This window comes from Equus przewalskii, unplaced genomic scaffold, assembly GCF_037783145.1.
Source record: "Equus przewalskii isolate Varuska unplaced genomic scaffold, EquPr2 ChrUn-10, whole genome shotgun sequence".
Lineage (NCBI taxonomy): Eukaryota > Metazoa > Chordata > Mammalia > Perissodactyla > Equidae > Equus > Equus przewalskii.
In genome coordinates, this window is record NW_027228747.1 from 785,750 (window position 1) to 802,702 (window position 16,953).

General features: G+C 42.0%; 1 protein-coding gene across 1 annotated transcript in view; it reads right to left on the reverse strand.

Annotated features, from left to right (window-relative positions):
* Nucleotides 1-16,953, reverse strand: part of TDRD10 (tudor domain containing 10) — a 46,274-nt gene that overhangs the window by 13,868 nt on the left and 15,453 nt on the right. Inside the window, exons 4-5 of the mRNA XM_070607389.1 lie at nucleotides 13,128-13,198; nucleotides 12,324-12,480 (exon numbers count right to left, since the gene is read on the reverse strand). Of these exons, the coding sequence (XP_070463490.1) occupies nucleotides 12,324-12,480; nucleotides 13,128-13,198 (228 nt within the window). The remainder of the gene's footprint in view (nucleotides 1-12,323; nucleotides 12,481-13,127; nucleotides 13,199-16,953) is intronic.

Below are 16,953 nucleotides of genomic sequence, written 5' to 3' on the forward strand. Positions count from 1 at the left end.
CAGGCGGAGACTATGATTAGTTAAATATATACAACGTAAGGTAAGTTATGTATGTATAAGAGCAACCACTTAAAAAGGTATATAGGCGGCCGTCCTGGTGGTGTAGTGGTTAAGTTTGTGCACTCCACTTCTGCGGCCCAGAGTTCACAGGTTCAGATTCTGGGTGCAGACTAAAACTGCTCATCAAGCCATGCTGTGGTGGCATCCCACATGAAACAGAGGAAGATAGGTACAGATGTTAACTCACTGACAGTCTTCCTCAAGCAAAAAGAGGAAGATTGGCAATAGATGTTAGCTCAGGGCCAATCTTTCTCACAAACAAAATAAATAAGAAGGTACATAAAGAGACACATTTAAAAACATTACAGATAAATCAAAATTGAATTCTAAAAGATGTTCAAGTAAATCACAGGCAAACAGAGAAACAAAAAGCAGAACAAACAGAAAACAAAAAATAAAATGGCAGACTTGAGCCCCAACAGATCAATAATTACATTAAACATCAATTTAAAGATGGAGGGGCCAGCCCAGTGGCGCAGCAGTTAAGTGCACACATTCTGCTTCTCGGCGGACTGGGGTTTGCCGGTTCGGATCCTGGGTGCAGACATGGCACCGCTTGGCATGCCATGCTGTGGGAGGCGTCCCACATATAAAGCAGAGGAAGATGGGCACGGATGTTAGCTCAGGGCCAGTCTTCCTCAGCAAAAAGAGGAGGATTAACAGCAGATGTTAGCTCAGGGCTAATCTTCCTCAAAAAAAAAAAAAAAAGGATGGAGACTGGCAGTGTAGATTAAAAAACATGACCCAACTATATGCTGTCTACAAAAAAGCTCACTCCAAATGTAATGATATAGGTAGGTTTAAAGTTAAAAGATAGTAGAAGATATATCATGCAAACATTAATGAAAGGAAAGCAGAAATGGCTACAATAATATCAGATAAAGCAGACCTCAGAACAAAGAAAATTACTGAAGACAGAGAGGAATATTACATAATTATAAAAGGGTCACTCTACCAAGAATACGAAGCAATCCTAAAGGTGCATGCACCAAAGAAAGAACTGCAAAATATATAACAAGAAACTAAGTGAATTGAAAGGAGAAATACACAAATCCACACTTATAATTAGAGACTTCAACACCTCTCTCTCAACAATTGATAAAACAACTAGAGAGAAAACCAGCAAGGACACAGAAGAATTCAACAGCACTACTGACCAACAGGATGCAATCAACGTGGACAGAACACTCCAGCCAACAACAACAGAATACACGTCTCTTTAAATGCCCACACAACATACACCAAGACAGACTGTATCCTGGGCCAGAAATTACTCTCAATAAATGTAAAAGGATTCAACTCATGAAATATTCTCTCCAACCACAACAGAATTAAATAAAAAATCAGTAACAGAAAATATGTGGAAATCTCCAAATATTTGGAAAGTAAATAACACACTTCAAAATAACCCACAGAACAAAGAAATCAAAAGGAAAAATTAAAAATATTTTTAACTGAATGAAAATGAAAACACAACAAACGTGAAAATCAAAAACAGTATCAAAATTTGTGGGGTAAAGCATCACCTAAAGAGAAATTTATAGCACTAAAAGCCTACATGAGTAAATAAAAAAGGTTACAAGTTAATGACCTCAGCTTTGACCCTAAAGAAAACAAAAAAGAAAAAGCAAAGTAAACCCAAAGAAAACAGAACAAAGGAAGTAATTAAGATAAGAGCAGAAATCAATGAAATTGAAAACAGAAGAAGAATAGAGAAAATCAATGAAACAAAGAGCTGGCTGGGGCCGGCCAGTGATATAGGGTTAAGTTCACACGTTCCACTTCAGGGCCCAGGGTTAGGGGGTTCGGATCCCAGGTGTGGACATGGCACTGCTTGGCAAGCCATGCTGTGGTAGCCATCCCATGTATAAAGTAGAGGAAGATGGGCATAGATGGTAGCTCAGGGCCAGTCTTCCTCAGCAAAAAGAGGAGGATTGGCAGCAGATGTTAGCTCAGGGCTAATCTTCCTCAAAAAAAAAAAGAGAAACAAAGAGCTGGTTCTTCGACAGGATCAACAAAAGTGATAAACATCCAGAAAGAATGACAAAGAAACAGAGAAAATCCAAATTACCAGTATCAGGAACAAAATGGGATATCACTACAGACACCGAAGACATCAAAAGGATAATATAGGGAATACTAAGAACAACTCTACACACATATATACAAATATAAATGTCAAACACTAAGTTTGACAACTTAGACAAAATTACCACTTCCTCAAAAAACAAACCATCACAACTCACCCAATCTGAAACAGATCATTTGAATAGCCTCATAAATACTAAAGCAACTGCACTCATAAGTAAAAGCCTTCCAAGGGGCTGGTCCCGTGGCCAACTGGTTAAGTTCATGTGCTCTGCTTTGGTGGCCCAGGGTTTCGCCAGTTCGGATCCTGGGCGCGGACGTAGCACCGCTCATCAAGCCATGCTGAGCCAGCGTCCCACACAGCACTACCAGAGGCACTCACAACTAGAATATACAACTATGTACTGGGGGGCTTTGGGGAAGAGAAGAAGGAAAGAAAAAAGAAGACTGTCAACAGATGTTAGCTCAGGCGCCAATCTTTAAAAAAATTTTTTTCTTAATTTTTTAAAAAAGCCTTCCAGGGGGGGCTGGCCCCGTGGCCGAGTGGTTAAGTTCGTGCGCTCCGCTGCAGGCGGCCCAGTGTTTCGTCGGTTCGAATCCTGGGCGCGGACATGGCACTGCTCATCAGACCACGCTGAGGCAGCGTCCCACATGCCACAACTAGAGGAACCCATAACGGAGAATACACAACTATGTACCGGGGGGCTTTGGGGAGAAAAAGGAAAAAATAAAATCTTTAAAAAAAAAAAAAAAGCCTTCCAGGGGCCGGCCCTGTGGCCAAGTGGTGAAGTTCACATGCTACGTTTTGGCGGCCCAGGGTTTCGCTGGTTTGGATCCTGGGCACGGACATGGCACCGCTCATCAAGCCATGCTGAGGCGGCATCCCACATGCCACAACTAGAAGGACCCACAACTAAGAATACACAACTATGTACCGGGGGGCTTTGGGAAGAAAAAGGAAAAATAAAATCTTTAAAAAAATATATAAATAAAAAGCCTTCCAAAAAAGAATTCTCCAAGCCCAGATGGTTTCACTGGAGAATTCTACTAAACATTTAAAGAAGAATTAACATCAATTCTACACAGTCTCTTTCAAGAGGAGGAAACACTTCTCTGTTCATTTTATATAGCTAGTATTACCATGATCCTAAAACCAAAGACGGTACAAAAAAAGAAAACTACAGCCCAAGATCCTTCATGAAAACAGATGTAAAAATCCTAACAAAGTATTAGCAAATAGAATTTATCAATATACAAAAATAATTATACACCATGACTAAGTTGGGTTTATCCCAGGAATGCAAGGCTGGTTCAATATTTGAAAAAATTAATCAATGTAACCCAACATATGAACAGACTAAAGAAGAAAAATCACATGATCTTACCATTCAATACAGAAAAGACATTTGACAAAATTCAACGTGTTATAGGTTGAGTTATGCCCCCCACCCCAAAAAGGATATGTTTAAGTCTTAACCCCCAGTACCTCAGAATGTGACCTTCTTCGGAAATAGGGTCTTCATAGAGGTAATCAAGTTAAAATGAGGTCACTTGGGTGGGTTCTAATCCAATGAGTGTCCTTATAAAAAGAGAAAATTTAGACACAGAGATACAGAGGGAAGACACTGTGAAGAAACATAAGGAGAATGCCACGTGAAGACAGAAGACTGGAGTGATGCATCTATAAGCCAAAGAATGCAGACTGCTGACAAACACCAGAAGCCAGGAAGGCAAGGAAGGACTCCCCCCCCAGGTTTCAGAGGGAGCATCACCCTGCTGACACCTTGATTTTGGACTTCTAGCTTCCAGAACTATGAGACAATAAATTTCTGCTGTTCTAAGCCACCCCATTTGTGGTATTTTGTTATGGCAGTCCTAAGAAACTAATCCAACACCCATTCACGATAAAAACTCGGAAAAACAGAAATAGAGGAGAACTTCATCAACTTAATAAAAAGCACCTACAAAAAAACCTACGGATAAGATTACACTTTAGTGTGAAAGACTGAATGATTTCCACCCTAAGAGAATGAGGAAAGGATGTCCACTCTTACTACTATAATTCAACACAGTGCTAGAAATTCTAGCTAGTGCTAAGGCAAGAAAAAGAAACAGAAGGCATATAGATCAGAAAGGGAAAAATAAAACTGGCACTGTTGCAAATGAAATGATTGTCTACATAGAAAATCCCAAGGGATCCACAAAAAAAGAAAAAACAAAACTTTGAACTAATAGGTGAGTTCAGCAAGGTCAGAGGATACAAAATAAACATACAAAAATCAACTGCATTTCTATGGACTACCAATGAACAAGTGGGCACAGAAATCAAAAATACAACGCAATTTACAATCAATCAAATAAAATGAAATATTTAAGTATAAACCTAACAGAATATGTTAGGATTTATATGCTGAAAACTACATAATGTTGATGAAAGAAATCAAAGAAGATCTGAATAAATGAAATATAAACTCTGTTTACAGATTGGAAGACGTATTAGTAAAGATGGCAATTCTCCTCAAACTGACATACAGGTTTAACGCAATTCCTATCAAAATCCCAGGCAAAGTTTTTGTAGGCGTAGACAAGATTATTCTAAAATTTACATGCAAAGGAACTAGAACAGCTAAAACAACTTTGAAAAAGAATAATAAGGGAGAATGAATCAGTCCACCCAATTTCAACACCTCTTACATAGCGACAGTAACCAAGACTGTGTGGTATTGGCGGAGGCATACACACAGATATCAATAGAACAAAACTAATAACCCATAATAAATCCACACAAATATGCCCAACTGATTTTTGATAAGCTGCAAAAGCAATTTAATGGAGGAAATATGCCCTTTCCAACAAATGGTGCTGGAGCACTTGGACGTCTATGGGCCAAAAAACAAAACTCAACCTAAGTTTCACAGCTTATACAAAATTAACTCAAAACAGGTCATGCACTTCAATGTAAAACATAAAACTATATAACTTTTAGGAAAAAAATAGGAGAAAACCTTCGGGATGTAGGGTTGGCCAAAAATTTCTTAGACTTTACAACAAAAGCACCACACATAAAAAACAGGGAAAATTGATAAATTGGACTTCTCTGAAATTTAAAACTTTTGCTCTGCAAGAAATCTGTTAAGAAGATCAAGCTACAGAGTAGGAGAAAATATTTGCAAACCACACATCTAACAAAGGACTAATATCTAGATTATATAAAGAACTTTCAAAACTCAACAAAAAAACAAACAACTCAGAACACGGGCAAAAGAGATGAGACATTTCACTGAAGAGGATATGATGACAAATAAGCACATGAAAAGATGTTAACAACATTAGCATTAGGGAAATGCAAATTAAAACCATAATAAGATATCACTATACACCTATCAGAATGGCTAAAATAGAAAACAATGACAACACCAACCACTGCAGGGGATGCAGAGAACTCCTCATACATTTCTAGTGGGGAATGTAAAACAGTACAGCCATTCTGAAAACAGTATGGCTGTTTCTTAAAATAGTTAAGCATGAATGACCGTTCCACTCGGCAACTGCAATTTTGGGCATTTATCCCAGAGAAACATGCAAATTGTGTACATGAGTGTTTACAGCAACTTTATTTGTAATAGCCAAAAACTAGAAATGATCTAGATGTCCTTCAAGGAGTGAATGGTAAGCAAACTGTGGTACATTCATACCACAGACTACTATTCAACATTAAAAAGGAATGAACTATTGATATATGCAACAACCTGGATGACTCTGCAAAACATTATGCTGACGGTAAAAAGCCAATCCCAAAAGGTTACATACTGTATTATTCCACTTATACAACATTCTTGAAATTATGAAATTACAGACATGGAGAACAGATTAGTTGTTGCCAGGGGTTAAGGCAGGAATGGGGATGGGAGGGAAGTGGGTTTGGCTATAAAAAGGCAACATGAAGGATCCTTGTGGTGATGGAAACGCTCTGCGTCTTGACGGTATCATTGTCAATAACCTGGTTGTGCTATTGTTTTGCAAAATGTTACCAGTGGGGGAAACTGTAAAGAACACAAGGGATTTCTCTGTATTGTTATTTACAACTGCACGTAACTCTACAATTATCTCAATATATAAAGTTGAAAGCATTCTTATCTTGCCAGAAACATAAAAACAGGCAGCGGGCCGGACCTGAACTGCCCTCCAAAGTCTGCTGACCCCTGTCCTGACCCTTTGTTGGTTATATTATTGCAAATATCTTCTTCCAGTTTTTGGCTTGAATTTATTTTCCTTTATATTATCTTTCAAAGAAGGTAAGTTCTTAATTTTAATTCATCCATCTTTTTTTTTTTTTTCAGTTAATTCTTTATGCCTTAACAATTCTTATTCTACTCTGAGGTCATAAAGATATTCTTCTATAATTTTTCAAAAAGTTTTAAAGTTTTGTCTTTTATACTTAAGTCTCTAGTCCATCTAGAATTTATTTTTGTGCATGAGGTAAAGGAGGGATATAATTTCATATTTTTCTACATGAATAAGCAATTGTCCTGGTTCAATATGAAGTAAGTGTCCACGCTTTCAGCAGAGATCTACAACTCTACCAGAATAAGTAGTTTCTGCATTTGCATGAGCCTCTTTTTGGGCTACTATATTTTATTGGTCATACTGTCCATCCTTAGGCCAATACCACGATGTCTTCTAGTAGGGCAAGGCCTTCCATCTTCCTTTTCAGAAAGAAGTGCCTTAAATATTATTAGGCTTTGGTCTCATTTAAATTTTAGAATTGGCCTGTCTCATTCCTGAGAAAACCTGTGGAAATTCTGATTGGAATTACATACAATAGATAGAACAATTTGGGGAGAAATGACTCTTGAATAACTTATTGTGTCTTCCTATCCATGAACATGGCACTTTCCTTATTTATTTTAAATCTTCCTTAAAGATTTTCAGTAAAGTTCAGTGATTTCCCCCAGACAGGCCATGCTCACCTTTCACTGGATTTATTCCTAGGTACCTTAATATTTTTAATTGCTCTTGTAAAAGTTATATTTTTAAAATTATATTTTGTTGTTTATTCACGGCAAACATAAATGCAATTGATTTGGGTATACTTGATCTTACGTAACCAGCTACCTTATTAAGTAAGTTTTTCTATGTAAAGAAACATCATCTGTAAATAATGACAGTTTTGTTTCACCTGTTTCAAAATTCATGCCTTTAACTTATTTTTCTCGTCTTACTAGACAAAACTAGACCCCCAGTCCATGCTGAGCAGAAGTGGTGATGGTGGGCAACTTACCTCGGTCCTGCTTCCAAAGAGAAGGCTTATAATGTTTCTCCATTCAAACATTATTTTCTGTAGAGCTTTGGTACATAGCCTTTATCAAACTAAAAATAACCTATTTCTGGCTGTCAAGAATTTTTTTAAATCATAAATTAGTGAATTTAATCAAATGCTTTTGCTGTGTCTATTTAAGACAATCATACAGTTTTCATCGTTTAATCTGGTAATGTAGTGAAAGATTTATCGTTTTTCTAATATTAAACTACTTTTGCATCTTTCGGGAAAAAAACCAACTTGTCCTTATTGAAGGACACTACCTTCATCAGCCAACATTGACTTCATTTTGCCAATATCTTGTTTAGAAACGTTGCATATGTCTTCGTGAGTGGAAGCAGCCTGCAATTTTTCTTTCTTATGCTCTCCTGTCTGGTTTGACATCCAGGTTACACCGGCCTCATAGCATGAGGCAGGGAGCATCTCTCTTACTTTATTCTTTGGAAGAACTTATATAATACTGGAGTCTCTGTTGCTTGAAAACCTGGTAAAATTTGCCGACAAAACACCTGAGCCTGGTATTTTCTTTGTGAGATTATAAACTACGATTCAACTACTTCACAGTTATAGGACCATCAGGGTTCTTCTACTAGTTTTAAAAGTGATGCACTTTAGGAAATGTGTCCATTTCTTCTAAGTGTTCAAATTTATTACCATATTATCTTCTTATATTTTAATCTCTACCGATCTCTTTTTCATCACTAATATTATTTATGCCCTTTTCTCCCTTTCTCTTCATTAATCACGCCAAAGGTTTTTCTACTTCATTAACCTCTTTAAAGAATGAAATTTTGGCTTTATTGATCCCTTCTATTGTAGCATTATTTTTTATGCTTCCCCTCCCACAGCTTTATTGAGATATAACTGACATCTAACTGTAGCTTTGTTTATAAAATTTGTTTTGTTTTGCTTTGTCTTTTTGAGGAAAATTAGCCCTCAGCTAAAATTTTTAAAAACATCAAATTGCCTGCTCTCTGGGGCCAGCCCCGTGGCCAAGTGGTTAAGTTTGCGTGCTCCACTGCAGGTGGCCCAGTGTTTCATTGATTCAAATCCTGGGCTCAGACATGGCACTGCTCATCGAGCCATGCTGAGGCGGCATCCCACATGCCACAACTAGAAGGACCCACAACTAAGAACATACAACTATGTACCAGGGGGCTTTGGGGAGAAAAAGGAAAAAATAAATTAATTAAAAAAAATTGTCTGCTCTCTATTTGAGTTTATTTTTACTTTTCATCTACTTCTTCAATCAACTCTTAGCTCATTAATTTTCAAGCCGTCTCCTTTGCTCACTTAAGCATTCAGTACTGTACATTTCCTGGCACGTACTGCTTTCACTATAGTCCACAACTTTCCAGGGAAGTATTTTCCTTATCATTAAGTTCTAAGTATTTTTAAATTTCTGCAATGATTTCTTCTTTGACCCATGTGTGGTTTACTTAGGAATGTTTTTTCAAATTTCCAAATGGATGGAAATTCATGTTTATCTTTTGGTTACTTATTTCTGATGTAAATGTTCCTCGAAAACTACATGCATCCCAAAGGAAGCAAGGTGAGCCCCATAACACTCTTTCCTAGTATCTGGTTCTGACATGACTAAACTTACTCTCCCACCCCAAACAATTCTAAAACCAGGCAGGATATACGAACTAACCATTGCTGGCACGGCCTCATGATAGCGGACAGCAGAGGGCAATTTGAGAAAAGGAAGGCATGTGAGGTGAGCACCACATTCGCTCTGGCCTTCTGCTGGGGGGCATTTTCCAAACCACAGCAAAGGGAAGCAGAGCCCGAGCCGTCGGGCAGTCTCTCGGGGCAGGAGAAATGCAGGTAAACATTTGGATATCAGGAACTTATGGGTCAGGCCACCAGGGTCGAAGGAGCCACAGAAAAGTCCCAGAAATCTAGGGGCTCACCTCAGGTCCTTGGCTGAATCCTAAGCTGCCCACATGCAGGACAAGTTCTAGGAGGCCTTGGAGAGAAGAGCAGATGTAGGGGGTGGGGGAGAGGGAGCTGAGAGAAGAGCACAGATATCAGAGGTCTTAGAGCACTGGGGAGACAACGGAGTTCCAACCCAGCCAGCGTGGAGAGAGCTTGGTAAGCACCCCGACCCGCACCTGAGACCATACAAGGCCAAGCCTTAGGAAGAGGATTTCACCCAAGAACTAAGACTCCAACTGAAGTACACCAATCCCAACAAAGAAAACCCATTTTAATAAGATCAAAAGATCAGCTAGTAATTGCATTTTTGCTAGAAAAAAAATTTAACACTATTTAGAAAACATACTACAAAGTCTCTACAATATAACATCCACAGTATCCAACATACAATTAAAAATCACTCTATTTGTAAAGAAGCCTTGACCCGTAATCGAGGAGGTACATGTCAACAGAAGCAAAGCCACAATTGACCCAGATGCTGGAATTAGCAGAAAATGATTTTATAACTATTGTAAATACATTAAAGAATCTAGAAGAAAAGGTAGACACAATGGGTGAAAAGATGACAGAGTTCAGCAAAGAAATGGGGGAAAAAAGAACCAAACGGAAACTGGAAAATATACTATCTAAAATGAAAAATTCATTAAATAGGCTTAATTGCAGATTGGACATAGAAGAAAAGATTAAAGAACTTCAAGACAGGGCAGTTTGGAAGAGTGGGAAAGCTGTGACTACACATAAACTGAGACCAGTGAGCAGGGTGGTGTGAAAGTCTTCAGAGGCTCGGCATGCAGCTTCAGAACAGGCAGAGGGCTGGGTTCCACCGGGAGTGGGGTTTTTCAAGATATGACCTAGTGAGTTAAGGGCGTTTAAACTAAGGTAGTTATAACTAGGGAATCAAATCTAACAAGAGAAATGAGGGAGTAAAGAGAGGTTCAAACAGTGAAGAAAGGGTGGGGGCAGTGGATTTAGGGTCCCAATGTGTCGAATTGTTGGACTGAGGGCCTTGCTACTCAAAATGTGGTCCCAGGACCGGTAGCACCAGCACCACCTGGCACTTGGGCAAGTTCTCAGGCCCGGCCCTAGACGCGCAATCAGCATCTCTGTGGGTGGGGCTCAGCAAGCTGTGCAACAAGCGCTTCAGTTTATTCTGATGCTGTTTAAGTTTGAGACCCACTCTTCTAGAGGAAGAGAGCTGCAAAGAAGGGGAGAAGGGCAGAGTCCAGTGCTTGAAATGGATATTTTGGGGATGTTCAGTTAAGAGCAACAATGAAGTCTGACATGTAGCTACGAGAATGAGAAACTGTGACTGAGTAGAAAAACAGATCATTAAAGATACAGTGGTCTAGGAAATAAGGGGCTGGACTCTCAGACAGAACATCCACATGGACACTGAATTTGAGTGATCACAGGAGAGACAGATAGGGAGCCAGAAGCTGAAGTTATCAGTGAATAAGGGGCCATGATGGAGAGAAGGGTGGATGACTGCAACCAAAAAGGTCAGTAAGTAGTGTAACCTGACAGCCTGTCCTTCCAAAGAGCTAGACCAGCTTAAAAAGAGAGGAAGAAAAAAATAGTTTGGAACTAGCAAAGGGGGCCACCTCTGACAATCTTATTGTGGTGATTCCAGTCTGCCTCTCGACCCCCATCTCCAACTTCCCTAGCTGTGGCTGACCTTGTTAACTGCCTGCCAATATGCATTCTTTCTTTTCTTGCTGACAGAACTCTAAGTTTAGCAACAATGTGCCTATTTTATTTATTTTTTGTGCGTGTGCTTTTTTTGGTGAGGAAGATTGGCCCTGAGCTAACATCTGTTGCCAATTTTCCTTTTTTTCTTTTCTCCCCAAAGCCCCAGTACATAGTTGTATATCCCAGTTGTAGGTCATCCTAGCTCTTCCATGTGGGACGCTGCCTCAGCATGGCCTGATGAGCAGTGCTAGGTCCACGCCCAGGATGTGAACTGGTGAACTCTGGGCCACGGAAGTGGAGCGCACGAACTTAACCACTCAGCCACGGGACCCGCCCTGTGCCTATTTTAAAAGCTACATTTTCCAACCTCCTTTGCATTTAAGACCATGAATTGAAGTTTTCTACAACAAACATAAGCGGGATTGAGGCCAGGGCTTCTGAGAATGTGCCTTTTATGAGGACACAGCCCCTTACTCTCTGCCTCAGTCCCCTTCTTCCTGCCTGGAACCCTGACAACATCATGGCGTTCCCATACCAACCACGGATCCCTGACCTCTTCCATGGAAAACACGAAGGAACGGCTAACTTATTTAAGTCACCATTGTTTGGGTTTCCTCGTATACGCGGCCATGACAGTCTCTGAAGTGGGATCCTTTGCTCCTGGTTCACCTCCACCTACTGAGAATGGGCTCACCTCACCTGAGGGAAGCTCCTGGGTGAGGCCTCCCCTTCTCTGTCCACAAAGACAGCTCCCCACATGCACAACCTGCACCATTAACTCCCCCCTTCCCATACCTCATATTTTGGCAATATTTGTCTTCCTGCCAAGAAGGACCAGATTTTATTTTCTTTTGTCTTACACCTCACACCAGCAGCCAGAACAAGGCTGTGCAAACAATAGATACTCAGTTAATCCTTGCTACACTGACAAAGCAAAAGATTCCATTTCAGTATCCCAGGTTGAAAAGCCCTGGCTGAACTGCCTGATAACCCTTTCGACCCTGCCAAGAATAGTCTTCTCTTTATTTAAAAATTCCAAGTCTTCTGCACCAGACGTGGCTTCTGACTGTCAAGGGTCATAAGTTTCCCTAATTTCATCCGAGCCCCTGCCTTCTCCACAATAAGATGAGACTGAAGGAGGATGGAAGGATGGACAGTACGGTCTGCCAAGCTCTGAAGAGTGGACACAAAGCAACCCGGAGCACAGAGAGACCAGAAGACATACCGGCAGCTCCTGCGGCCGCTCGGACACGTCAGAGGTCCTCTTGGGAGAGCTTTTGTTTGAATTCACGTACAGTTTTCGTTGGTGGAAGAGTTTCCCATTCAGCTCCTGGATCGCGAGTGCCACTTTCTGCACAGAGCCCAGATCCACAAACGCGAAGCTGCAAAGGAAGGAGAGAGGGCAGCTCTGAGCACATCACAGAGAACAGAATGCGGGAGGGCAGCTAGCCGGAGCCGGAGCAACAGTCTCCTCCATCCTCCCAGAGGCCCAGAAGGGGAGCTGGTCCAAGGACACAAACAAGCCACACTGAGGTCCCGACTTGGGCCAGGCTGGGTGGGGGGAGAGACTGTCCTGGGCGTCTGGGGCTCAGAAGACGTGCATTGACTCTAGCCCTCTCCACCACACGGCTGCAGCTTTGGGGTTCTTTCTTACTATTCCCCTCAAAAGCTCAAAGCAATTTTACTGCCTTGAAAACACAGGAAAGTGTGAGTAGGTCCAGTTTTGAGGGGCAACCAAGGCTGAGGGAGGTGCAGTAACTTGCCTCAAGTCAGAAAACAGAGCAAGGATGTTACCGAAAATAAACCCGGGTCTCTGAACTTCTAACCAGAGGTTGTCCTGACAAGACAGCATCAGCTGCCAGGTGAGAGGGTAGATATGGAAAGGGGGTTTTCCAGTGTCACTCTGCCAAGTCGTGGTGGGTGTGGATTTGGGAGGTGCTGACTGGCCTGCAACATCAGTGCATCAGCAACAGGGACCAGGAGGAAAGGAGCTGCTTCCCAAAGAAAACACAGGAAGAACAGTCATTACCATCTGCAGCCGTTCTGGATTTTGTGGACATGGAGAGGGCTGAAGTCCTTCAGAAGGTACCGAATTTCCTCCTACAGCAGCAGCGTTTAAAAGAGAAAGAGACCCAGAGACAAAACTTAGAACCAGTTCTCGAGGTTTCGGATCCCCAACCAGCTCATCTCTATCAACTGCACAGAGACTTAGAGAATGTCTCACGCGCCGTGTGTGCCAGGTTTTGTGCTGTGACGCAAACACAGAGACAAGAAAGAGATAAGCCCGACCTTCAACTGAAGCTCACCAGTCCAGCGGGGCTAGAGACAAGACAGTCAAGTAAACAGACCATTCCACCACAGGGTGATAAACTCCACGAGGAGGAGTGCAGACAGCTACAGGAGCACACAGGATGAGTATCTAAGAAACCCAGATCTGGAGGGAAAGCAGGTGATCAGGGTGGGCTCCCAGGAGGAAGTAGTTTTTAATTTATTAGGAATCTAGGCTCTCTCCCTTTCCTCTTTACTCAGGCAGGGAAGCTGGCTCTAACCAAACCTCCTAGGCAAGGCCAACTGAGTCTGCTGTCCTGTATTCACAGCAGCCTTCCTTCATCTCTTTCTTCACGCATTCATTCACCAGACATTCAGCAAACACACGCCACATGCAAGCCCAATGCCGAGGGTTACAGCAGACACTGACTGGAATTCAATACAAGTCCTGCGCTCAAGGAGCTTACAGTTCAGTGGGGGATATGCACAGGAGATCCCCATCTACTCGACGGTGCAGAGGGAAGTCAGGGAGAGAGAGAAGGGGAGAGAGGGCAGAGCGCTGAGACCGCTCAGCCCCCATCAAGCTGCTGGTATCCACCACACCTTCTTTGCAAGTCTCTCCTCCCCACGGCCTCTTAACGTAGCCTGGCCACCACTGCCACGGGATCCCTCCAGTTCCCCGACCCTGGACGCGGCTCCACATCCACTGTCAACTCTTTCCCCTCACCTGCCCTCAGGCTGCTCCCTCTCCAGCGCCCCGCCCCGCCCCGCCCCGCCCCTTCCCACCTGCTGGTCTGGGCCCTCCGCCTCCACACGGGCACCGCCCTCCTTTGAGATAACGTCTACGCGACCCTGATGCCCTTTTGAGCTACACCCTATTTTTCCTCTTTTCTGCCAAACTTGTAGAAAGAGCCGTCTCCGCCTAATGCCTCCGTTTCCTCTCCGCCCACTCCCTGCTGACCGCCTGCAGCCTGGCTTCTGGTCCCGCCCCGTGCGACGCCTCCTTGAAGGTCACGGATGCGCTGCCCTGCACAGGCTGCTCTTCAAGCCTCCGCTCTGAGCTCCCACTGCAGCTCGCCACACGGCCGCCCTCCTCGGCTTCCCCACCGGCACACGACAGTTGTAAATCCCACAACCCTGATGAAAACCAATTTTCCCCTAGAAAACTCTATTTCAGAAAAATGTATATTTATACCATCTTCTTTTAAAAGCAGCTTTTACCAATCTAAAGTCACTCTGTTGGCTTAGCAAAATAGAAATGCATTATGTATAACTCATTTTTCTCAGTGTTCATGTTTATATTGCGTTTAAATTCAAATTTTCTAATTTGCTTTACTTTTAAATATTTAATGTTTATTACACATGAATCTACAAGAAGCTGAGGAGCAAGCAATTTGTGAGAACAAGCAATATGTGCTTAGCATTTTCAGTTTATAAAGCACTTTCATGTAACTTATTCCATTTGATGCTTAAAACCACCCCATGAAGAAGTCCCCATTCTCAGAAGCATAAAATAAGGATCAGAGAGGTTAAGTGACTTCCCTAAGATTACACAGCCAATCTAGAGTCAGGCTTTTAACCCTAGGCTTCTAACTTCAAATCCTACATTCTTTTCATTACATCATACAAAACCACAGCTTTCTTCTCTTCAGGTTTTACCATGATCAAAATAAAATAGGAAACTATGTAATATTTTTGTATCTTCTATAGTAGGTGTCAGATAACCACAGCCTTGGGCCAAATCCAGCCCACCACATTTTTTGTAAATAAAGTCTTATTGGAACACAGCCATGCACATTGGTTTGCTTACTCTCTGTGGCTGCTGTCATGCTAAAGTGGCAGTCAAAATTGAATATTTGCAGCTGAGGCACACGGCCTGCAAAGCATAAAACATTTACCATCTGACCCTTTCCAGAAAATGTTTGCCAACCCTTATCCTAGAGCAATGGTTCTCAATTCTGACTGCAAAGGAAATTCAGCTGGTGTTACCTTTTTTTTTCTAAGTATCGAGACAATGCCTGGCCCACCCCAGATGAGCAAAATCAGAATCTCTGCGGCTAGTATTCAAGCATCAATATTTTTTAAAAGCTCCCCCAATGATTTTAATATGCAGCCAAGGTCAAAAACTACTGTTCCATGGTATCAAGCAGCTTCAGGAAGCACTAGTTTTCAGACAAGGTGCTTGAGGGTGAGAGCAGAGAACCACCACCACCCACACACCCACACAAATACAACAAAAAGCCTGCCAGCACCTTCGCCTCCACGGGACCTCAATCAGTGTTACCTGTGAACTCATCCATCAGCAGGTTCCCTTATTGTGCATAGTTTTCATGAGGAACTCCTAAAATCTGAAGGCATGCCCTGAGACTTTTTTTTCTCTCCCTTAATAGTTTGTTTCTTTAAAAAATTTTCAGTTGAGGGGCTGGCCCCGTGGCCCAGTGGTTAAGTTCGTGCGCTCTGCTGCAGGCGGCCCACTGTTTCCTTGGTTTGAATCCTGGGTGGGGACATGGCACTGCTCATCAAACCACACTGAGGCAGCGTCCCACATGCCGCAACTAGAAGGACCCACAACGAAGAATATACAACTATGTACTGGGGGGCTTTGGGGAGAAAAAGGTAAAAAATAAAATCTTTAAAAAAAACTAGATGGAAAATGATTACACAAGGAAATAAACCACAACTTTAAAAAAAATTTTCAGTTGATCATCGCTTTGACAGGTGGCTTGGTACATTAAGCTAAAATTGCCTCATGCCCCTGAGGGAATCTTTTACATCTCATTTTAAATAATGAAAATAATTGATTAGGATTTTCTAATTACAAAGCACTAAATGTTTATTAGAGAAAAGCTAAAAAGTACGAATCAGCAAACCCTACCCACCAACATAATCCCATAATCCTACTACCGAACATGAGCACTGCACATCTACTGTCAAGATTAAGGCAACACGTTGTACCTTTTGGCTCATAACGTATTTCACTTAACAATTTATTCCTCTCAATCAATCATTAGCAAAAACATCATTTATGGGATCTCTAGCCTATTAGTGACGGCACCAGCATTCAGAGACCACTGGCTTCACGCCAGACAGGCAGAAGGTTACCGCAGTCACCTACGCGCTAAATAACGCCACACCCATCAGACTGGCAGCAACTGAGCAGCTGGACAACAAACGCTGCTGAGGATGGAGGAACCCCGCTGCTGCTGCTGCTGCTGCTGGGAGTGGAGCTCACCCACCCATCCTGCTCAAGCTGTGAGTACCGTGTGGCCCTGATCCCACACCCAGGTACAGGTCCTAGAAGACACTCTCACGTGGGACACGGACACGCGTACAAGCCGTTCACTGAAGCTCTGTTTAAAGTAGTAAAAACTGGGAAAATATTAGTTTGAACCACGGGAAACTGACATTTTTGCGGATTAAAAAATGGTCGAATACCAGCACTTTCATATGGTACAACCTAAGCATCTGCATGTCTATAGGCATGCATGTGCCATCATGGATACATTTTTGAAATGTAGAAAATGATAACAGTAAGCTACAAACACATACAGAAAAGAGAAAGGGACCAACGGCTGCCTCCCCAGCAC